Here is a 9531-nt window from a genome sequence, read left to right on the forward strand (position 1 = left end):
TTGGCTCCACCAGTCTTGCTCCATTTTCTGTGCACTGCCTTTTGATCTAGGGTCTCTGGGGCTGACAGAGGCAAGTGTATGTAACCTATACCTTGCCACTGCTCAGTGCATCCTGATAACATTGGACCGGAACTACCTTTTTGGCAGCTGAGATTTCGTTTTAAAAGTGCTGTATTTCTGTCTGCAGACTGGAGGGACATTCTGGACGTGAACACACGTAGTGGACTGATCCTGGTGTCTGCAGCTTAAGGTGTGCAAGTTGATAGCTAGGGAGGAGGAGGGGGGTGACCTGGTCCTTCTGTCTGTGGAATATTGAATATGCAGTCAAGCAGTAACTAGAACATGCTGCAAACTCTTGGCCGCTGGCTTTAGCGGGGCCTACTCCTCCTCACCACAGCAAGTCCATGCTAGGCAGTGGTGCAGCTAGCACAGACAAGTGCCTTTGTCCTTTCCACTGCATTGTGCTCTCTTATGTGTGGGATTTCCACTCCATCCTGGCCCCAAACACATCCCTACTTGCTGCTGCTGAGTTGTCCATAGGCAGTAGGTAGGGTCTACAGCTTTCAGAAATTTCACTTTTGGAAAATCGTGGGCTGTGACATCAAATGGGCAGATCCCTTGGTAGTCATATGTTAACTAAACCCAGGAAATCCGCTTCACACTGACAGCTCTCAGGATGGACTCGTACCTCATCCAAGTGAATGGCCATGGAGATCATGCCCCTGTGTTGGATGTCATCTCAAGACCAATGGGAACAGCATATCGCTGGGGAAGGTGAAGGGCCGGAAGCCAAGATGGGCTGTCAGGGCTTCTGAAATGTCAAAGAAGACTTTCAATCCTGTCCGAGCCATCGTAGACAGCATGAAGGTGGAGCCCAACCCAAAGAAAGCTATGATCTCCTTGTCCTTAGGTGAGCGTAGTTCTGTGGCTGAAGCCTCTGGGCAGTGGGGTTGACTGTGTGGCTGGCAGATTGCAGGGCTCTGAAGCACAAAGCTTGTGCGGACACCTGGGGATAGGCCAGACAACCACACAGCTCTGAGCTCATCACGTATCAGTGAGAACTTTACTATTTTCAATCTTCGAAAAGGAGACCCGACGGTCTTTGGAAACCTTCCCACAAATGATGAGGTCACACTGGCTGTTAAGGAGGTTTTGGACTCAGGACGTTACAACGGTTATGCTCCAGCTGTTGGTAAGTTGACAAAGCTCCTCCTGTGAGAGCAGAATGAAGGCATGTGCCAGCTCCTACACCACAGCAGGTGTATGGAGCCCACGGATATCTTTCTAGTAGTGCCCTGCAGCTGCCCTCACCAGCAGTCCCATGAGCACACGTGTACCCCTCAGATGCACCTGAGTGCTCTTCCCTGCATGATCTGTTTGAGGCTTGGAGCCTCCAACAGAAGCTATTTGCTCCCCCAGCCATTAGAGCAGGGTTTTAGGCACTGGAAGGGCTCAGGACTGTGTCCCCTTGCCATGGGTTGCAGCCAAGTTCCTTTCTGATCTGCCTAGACCAGGGTTGCCCTTGGGTTCCTTGACTTTGCTGACAACAGGAGCCTTGTTTGCAGACAGTGCAAAAAGCATGCACGTAGCACGGATCATGCCTGCCACGCAGGTCACTCCATGTGGTGGTGGGGGCTGTCCCTGTGCCAGCACTGAACAGCGAAGGCCATGGAACAGCACTCGGCTTCCTGCTGGGTCAGAGCAGCTCCGTGGCTGCCTCCACCCTGCTCCTGTCAGCTCCGTGCCCAGGACATGCTGGGGCTGGAGCCTGCCGCCCTGCCGGGGGGTCCATCCCTGCTCGTGGCCGGCCCCAGGGCTGTGTGCCGCTGGATCTGAGGCACGCAGCCTCTGCGCCTGGGGCGTTGTCGCTACCGTGGGCGTCCCCGGCTGCTGCGTGGCAGCCGTGAGGTGTGCGCTGGTGAGAAAAAGGAAATGGTCTGTAAAAGCATCTCTTCATGTTCGTCTTCTCTTTCCCCAGGCTACCAGTCCTGCCGGGAAGCAGTGGCCGCGTACTACAGCTGCCCGGAGGCGCCGCTGGAGGCCCAGGTACTGGTGCCCGACTGCGGTACTCCCGCTGCGGTGCAGGAGGGTGCTGTGTCCGCACCATGCGGGGCCCTGCCCAGCCTTGTCCCTCCGCTCCAGCCTGCGGCCATGTCCCGCAGTGGCCGCCCGCTGCTCTGGTCCTCTGCCCTGAGCCCTTCTCCTCCACCCTTCTCAGAAGGAGGCTGACCTTCCAGCTGTTGGAGGTTTCTTGCTTTCAGTAAGGCTCTGGATTTATCTTTTTGAGTGAAGAGCTCTCCCCTGGTGGAGCTTGGGCATCATGTCACTCCTACATGGCTGGGGGCACTTCAGAGTGACTGTGCTTCCTGCTGACCCTGTGCTCTTTGCAGGACGTCATCCTGACAAGCGGCTGCAGCCAGGCATAGAGCTTGCCTTGGCGGTGCTGGCCAACCCGGGCCAGAACATCCTGGTGCCACGGCCCGGCTTCTTCCCTCTACAAGACTCTGGCATTGTCTATGGGGATTGAGGTTAAACTCTACAACCTCTTGGTAAGCAGTGAAAGGCTGAAAGGGGCAGCCCTGACAGTTCTGCCTCCCAGAAATGCTCTGCCTGGAGAGCTGGTGAGGGTGACCTGGGCACCCTTTCACACCTCCCCTGTGGCAAGTCTAGTTCCTCAGCTGTCACTTCCCCTTCACTTCACTAGCCAGAGAAGGCCTGGGAAATTGATCTGAAGCACTTGGAGTCTCTGGTGGACGAGAAGACTGCTTGCCTCATTGTGAACAACCCGTCAAACCCCTGTGGCTCTGTATTCAGCAAGAGCCACTCCAGAAGATTCTCGCAGGTGAGCAGTGGGTGCAGTCTGGTGTCTGCCCACATTGCCCATGTCTTGGTCACTGCAGCACCACAGCCCAGAGCTTTGCTTCTCTGCTCACGACTGACTCCAGCTCAGCAAGCAGGGCTGGCTCGGCATGAAGGTGTTGCCTTAACTGGGGCAGGAACATGCCGAGCATGTGTCTTGCTCTTCCTCAAATGCTCTGTGTGGCTTGGACTACCTGTTTCTCCACTCTGGCTCCACAGAGGGAGTGTGTTCACAGGGAGCCCTACCCTTCCTGATGCCCAGCCTGTCAGTGGGAGGGCTGGGCTGGCTGCCCCATGGGTGAGAGCAGAGCTAGGCTCAGCCAGAGCACGGAGCTCCAATGCTTGGGCTGTCTGAATGAACAGTCTGTAGGAGGAAGATGGGGACCCTCTGCCCTGGGACAGAGCTGCCCTCAGAGCCCTGCTCGGCCCTGCAGCACAGGGCGAGTCTGCTTCCATGGAGGATGCAGTGTGGCCAGGCTCAATGCCCTCTCTCTCACAGCGGCATCAAGACAGTGCGTGCCCATCCTTGCTGATGAGATCTACGGTGACATGGTGAGTGTCAGTTGCAGTCCTTTGCACCCCCATGCTGCCTGCCCTTCTGATGTACTTGCCTTTTGGCCACGGCAGCCAGTTCTCCAGAGGTGAGCAACAGCTCTGCTACCCTATACTACGCCTGAGTCCATGCCTGGAGCTCCCAGTGCTCTGGTGTGTGGTCCTAAGAGTACCTCATGTCGGCTTCTTTCCCCCTTCCCAAATGGCTCACTTTCACATGACTGCACTTACCATGTTCATACCTTGAAGATGGGAGCTTTCACCATCAATTTCCCATCACTTGCCTGCCTCCCTTCTTGTGCCTCATGCACCCGCCGTCCCCGCCCAGCTCTCACAGTAAGAGGCAGGGACAGCCCTAACACAGTCTCCTGTCATAGGTATTTGCTGACTGCAAATATGAACCCATTGCAACCTCTCAGCACCAATGTGCCAATCTTGTCCTGTGGTGGCTTGCAAAGCGGTGGCTAGTCCCTGGCTGGCGGATGGGCTGGATCCTGATTCATGACAGGAGAGACATCTTTGGTAATGAGGTGAGAACTGCTGAGTGTCACTGTCACAGCAACAGATCTGCGGTGGCTTCAGTGTGTGGATCACCAGGGCTTTAACTGATGCAGGGATGTACTGCTCTCTTGCTCTCAGATGGGTGTCAGCCAATTGCTTCCATGCTTCTCTGCACCTCTAGGCTTTTCATGTCCCTTCCTTGCTCCATCTGCTCCCATGCATGGCCTTCTACCCACATCTGCACTTCAACACACTCCTTGTCTCTGCTGCTCCTTCATATATACCTTGTCCTTTTTGTGTGCTTCTAATTCCTTCTCTTCCGAAACAGCTCCAGTGTGCGCTGAAGGCTTTGCATGGCTTATCCAGCATGTGGAGTCCATGTGCGGTCTCTATGTGCTCTTATATGGTTTCTCATAAAAGTTAAGTACAAACCACCTTGCAGGTGCTGCCACTGCTTTATCTATTTACAAGAACAACTATCAGCTGCAGTGATCGTTCCATCTAGAGGGCTTTCTGCAGAGGAAGAGAGAGAAGAAAGGACCAACTGTATAAGCAGAAGAGCTAATGTTGGTTGTCCCTAGCTGGCTTTGAAAGTGTGGATTGTGGGCCCGAACCTAAGGGAATTGCAAAGTGGCATTTGGAACAGCTCTGGCTTTATTTGTAGTACCTATACTGCAGCCTGGTTTGAGTCAGACTGGGAAGCTCCACAGGTTGTCTCTGTTGGCATTACAATCTGCAACTGAGGAAGAGAGAATGGCACTGTAAATAGTCTGCAAATACCTCGCATTTAGTCAAGCAAATGTTGTTTAGTACTCTGTACTGCTCGCTGAAGAGAGGGTTCTGAACAGCTGTAGAAACACAGAGAGTAGGCCTTGGAGCTGTCCCTTTCCTTCAGAGAAGCACAATCTGAGCTGCAAATACCACCATGTTTTTTCAGATCAGGGATGGCCTTGTAAGACTGAGTCAAAGGATCCTAGGGCCCTGTACAATTGTCCAAGGAGCACTGGAACGTATCTTGCACCGAACACCCCTGAGTTCTACCACACACCCTCAGCATTCTCAAGGTAACAAGCTGTAACTGGTCAGCACAGTTTGTTCATGGATTGTTTGGAGGGAGTCACCTCTCTCTAGCTCATCATCCTCCCCACCCTGCTTCAAGGTGCAGTTCTGTCTGTGACTAGGAAAGCCCAACAAATCCAATTCCAGCAGGGGACATGGTAACTGGGGAAGAAATACTGGTTGTGATAAGTTTCAGGCAGCCCAGTCCTGCAGCTGGAAACTGGTGATCCGAGGGATGGGATGTTTGGCACTGACTCGCTGAGCTCAACTCAGTCACACCTGCTGTGCTCAAGGCCATGATCACCCATGCTGTTTGCATTTGTTGTCCCTTTATTTGCAGTAGGCAAACCTGTTTATAGTCCTGGTCCAGAGCTTGGCTTTCATTTGCTGAGCTGCTTCCTGGAATTTATCCTGTTTTGAAATTTCTCCTTTCTGCTTTTCAGTCCAATGCTGACCTTTGTTATACTGCCTTATCAGCTATCCCTGGCCTCCAGCCTGTTCGTCCTGCCGGAGCCATGTACCTTATGGTAAGCGAGGAGAGTGACATGCCATTTCCAGATTAGCTGCACTCACTCTAGGTCTTCTTGCCAGTCCTTGTCAATGGTTTCAGATTGGTGGTTGGCACCAAGTGCCCACTACCATGCATTTTCACATTGCTCTGTGTGTGATCCCTTCGTCACTTTAGAAGGCCAGAACATGTTGTGCACTTCTCACATAGCAGAGCCTGGTACATTTCACCCGCTTGCTCCTGCGTAGAACTCAATGACTTGTACTTTGCACTACAACATTGCTTTACCTGGATTTGAAGCCTGCTGGCAATGGGAAGGCCCTACACCACAAGTCAGACTACCATACCTCCTGTTGGAAATGTAGCCTTCTCCCTACTAGCATGTCTGTCTTTTGCCTATGCTGTTGTCTCTTTTTTAGCCTTTTTCCATAACTTTTTTTAACTTTTCATGGCCAGGATACTACTGTCCTTGTGGGATAAAGGGACAGCCTCATTCTTTACAAATACAGAACAGAAATTTATGAAACATTTCAGCACTTCTATGTCACTTTATCAATCATATCATCCTGCAAGGATTTATTTTTTTCATGGTGTTCTAGACCTTGTTATCTTTTTTCTTTTTTTTCAGTTTGTCTTTTCTTACCATATGGATTCTTGCATGACAGAATTATTAATGCATATTGACTAGAGTTCTCTCCCAACTCTTTTTCAATATCTTATTTATGCCTTTTCACTTCTAATTGGTTACTCTATCTTTGCCGTCAGCTTTTACTAAAAATGTCCTTAACTGAAATTCCAGCTTCAGGTAGCTAATGAATACTTCTTAAAGAAGCCCCAGTTTTCCTTTATATGTTTCTATTTGTGTCTTACATTCCAATCAGCCCAAATCGTGAGAAAAATTGAGGGCGGACAGCTGCACTTGACTGGGAAGTTTTTGGGCCACGTGGGTAAGCAGGGACACTGCAGATAGTTTTGGTGCCCATGGTTGCCATGTTACATCCCTCTGCTGCAGGTTGAGATTGAAATGGAGCATTTCCCTGAGTTTGAAAATGATGTGGAGTTCACTGAGCGACTCATCTCGGAGCAGTCTGTGTTCTGCTTACCAGCCACGGTGAGCCTAACACTGAGAGCCCCAGGGAGCTGTGGGGCCAAAGCATGGAGAGAGAAGCAACAGGGGTTTGCAGCCCTGAACTCTGGGGACAGGTTGTGAGTTGTGTGTGCAGTGTCCATGGTCTGTAATGGTTTGTACGTGCTAGCTGTGAGCTCCAGGTGCAGTGTGTAGGGATGGGGACTGGCAGTCTCTGGCTCATTAACAGCCCTCAGTCAGACTGCCAGGATCTTCCCAGCTCTAGGCTTGCTACAGCGCAAACCGGCAGAGCTGTATCCCCTGAACCCTGTGTACTCCCACACCTCCTTGCTGTACCCGCTCCCTTCAGAGGTGTGGGACTGGTATCACCCATGTTCCTTTCTTCACCCTGTTTCCAGTCCTCCACTCTTGTAAGCACAGGGATGGACTACAGGCTGATAATGTGTGCCCTGTGCCCATCTACTTCCAGCCCCACTTGCAGCATTGAATACAGACGGGGCCTTGGATACTCTCCAGCCCTCTCCTTCTCTAGCTGCTTTCAGCCCATTCCCTGGGTCCTATGTAGTAGATGGAGTCCTTTGTCCTGTCACCCTCACAGCATCATGTCTACACAGATGGAGACGGGAGATTTGTTTGGAACAGAACAGTCTTAAGGGAGCAAAAGCCCAGTCTTGCTGTCCTCCAGTCTGTCCTACACTGACAGTTTTCACTTGCTGACACAGCACGTGGCCCCAGGGCAGCACCCTGAAACTACAGCACTATTGTAGGTAATCTGCCAGCTCCATCCAGTGCCTAAAGGGGGCCTAAAGGAAAGCTGGAGAGGGACTTTTTGCAAGGGTGTGTAGTGATAGGACAAGGGGAAATGGATTTAAACTGAAGGAGGGGAGATTTAGATTAGATATAAGGAAGAAGAAATTTTTTACATTGAGGGTGGTGAGGCAGTGGAACAGGTTCCCCAGAGAAGTTGTGGATGCCTCATCCCTGGAAGTGTTCAAGGCCAGGTTGGATGAGGCTTTGGGCAACCTGGTGTAGTGGAGGGTTTCCCTGCCCATGGCAGGGGAGTTGGAACTAGATGATCTTTAAGGTCCCTTCCAACCCTAACCATTCTATGATTCTATGATCCTTTCTCGTTTCAGTGCTTTGAGTACCCAAACTTCTTCCGTGTGGTTATCACTGTGCCTGAGGAGATGATCTTGGAGGCCTGCAGTCGCATTCAGGAGTTCTGTGAGATGCACTACCAGGGTGCTGAGGGGACTCAGGATCTGGAGTGTGACAAGTAGCCACAGCTGGCCACATGCCTCTGCCAGGCTAGACCTTGTGTGAGGCAGCAGCCAGGCAGGCAGGGCTGCTTTCTGCCAGCCACACATCCCGCTGCCCGCAAGCAGCCACTGTCCGCTGCTTCACTTTGTGCTCCACAGACCCCTCAGCACTACAGGAAGAAGCAGCCACTTCTCTCTCCTCCTCCACTGCAGCTTGCACACCCTCTGGCATCCAGTGCCTGTGGTCTCTACACTGCGTTTGCACCCTGCGTTGGTCTGTGCTGCCTGCAAACCAGCTGCAGGCAGTGGCACACGGCTGCTCCTGTGCCAGGCCCTGCGCCCAGCTCCTGTGCTGGCTGCCTTCTCTCGGGGACAGAAGGCGAGAGAAAAGTACCCACCTCTCACTTAGCTGTGTTACCTTAGGAGGCCAGAGCTCTTATACTGAGCCCTTTGTGTGACAAAGGGAGTAAGTTATTGTGACTTTTTTTACTAATAAATGTTCTGATGTGCCAGTCTCCGCACTGTGCTCCCTTTGCACCAGGGCTGGCTGTTCACTTTGTCGGTGGCCTTGCTCAGCCATGGTTCTGCATGCCCCGAGACTGGCTCTGCACTGCGGGTGGCTGCCCCAGGCGCCTAGCCAGCAGCAGGTGGTGCAAGGGCCCTAGACCCTCACAGGAGCTCACTGGGCCCCAGGGGCAGGACGTGCCTGCAAGCCTGGCACCGGGGGACTGGTGCTCTGCTCTGCTGATGCTCAGCTCGCTGCGGCAGCTGGGATCCTCTGTACAGAACAAGCCCTGCACGCACACTTGCCGCCGGCCCTCAGAGCCCCTTCACCACCCGCAGCCCCCACCGAGCTGCAGTGCTGGCTGCCAGTGCCCAGTGTTCAAGGCGGGGGCAGCCGGTGTTTCCTGCTGCAGGTGGTGATGGATGGAGTGGTAGCCTGTGAAACACTTTGTACCGTCCAGGGTGTTCGTGCCATGCCAGCAGTGCTGCGGTCACTGATTCACAGAATCATAGAATCATAAATCATAGAATCATAGAATGGTTAGGGCTGGAAGGGACCTTCAAAGGTCATCTCGTCCACCCCCCTGCAAGGAACAGGGATATTCCAACTAGATCAGGTTGCTCAGGGCCTCATCCAACCTGGCCTTGAACGTCTCCAGGGATGGAGCATCCACCACCCCTCTGGGCACCTGTTCCAGTGTTCTACAACTCTCATGGTAAAAAACTTTTTCCTAATATCCAACCTGAATCTACCTCCCTCTATTTTAAAACCATTACCCCTTGTCCTATCACAAGCATGATTGCTGAATACGTCAGCTCCATGAAGTAATAAGGAACTGGTGGCCTGTTGTCTGTTCATTCAATGGAAACAAGAGGAGTTCCTGTGCGGGCAAAGAGGGCAGTAGTGACCACCGGACCACCTGTTCTGGTGACCTGCTCAGGAAGCCGTGTCTGGAACTGACAGAGGGGCTACTTGTGGAGTGCCTCATGTTGTCACCTGTAGCTCTGTTCACCTGTCCTCCTGCAAAATTGGGATCCACAGGTCAACCCTGCCTCCTCAGTGACAGGAAAAGTCAGCTAGCTCTAGATTGCACACTGCCAGAACCTCCTGCCAGGTTTCGGTGGACATCTCATTCCTCCCCCTCCCTTACCCAGGACAAAAAAATGTACTCATTAAAGGGGATGGTACCTATATAAGAAAG

General features: G+C 52.5%; 1 protein-coding gene across 1 annotated transcript; it reads left to right on the forward strand.

The window, feature by feature from the left end:
• Positions 1-676: 676 nt before the first annotated feature.
• Positions 677-7846, forward strand: TAT (tyrosine aminotransferase). Its single transcript, XM_086621042.1, is given in 18 exon segments — positions 677-731; positions 734-910; positions 1088-1192; positions 1979-2046; positions 2391-2418; positions 2421-2488; positions 2490-2549; positions 2705-2853; positions 3369-3411; positions 3789-3824; positions 3826-3859; positions 3862-3941; positions 4850-4937; positions 4940-4954; positions 4957-4976; positions 5415-5498; positions 6492-6590; positions 7703-7846. Coding segments are annotated over 18 exon segments (1353 nt in total).
• The last annotated feature ends 1685 nt before the right edge of the window (positions 7847-9531 follow it).

Source organism: Tauraco erythrolophus, chromosome 15 (assembly GCF_009769465.1).
Source record: "Tauraco erythrolophus isolate bTauEry1 chromosome 15, bTauEry1.pri, whole genome shotgun sequence".
NCBI classification, from domain to species: Eukaryota; Metazoa; Chordata; class Aves; order Musophagiformes; family Musophagidae; genus Tauraco; species Tauraco erythrolophus.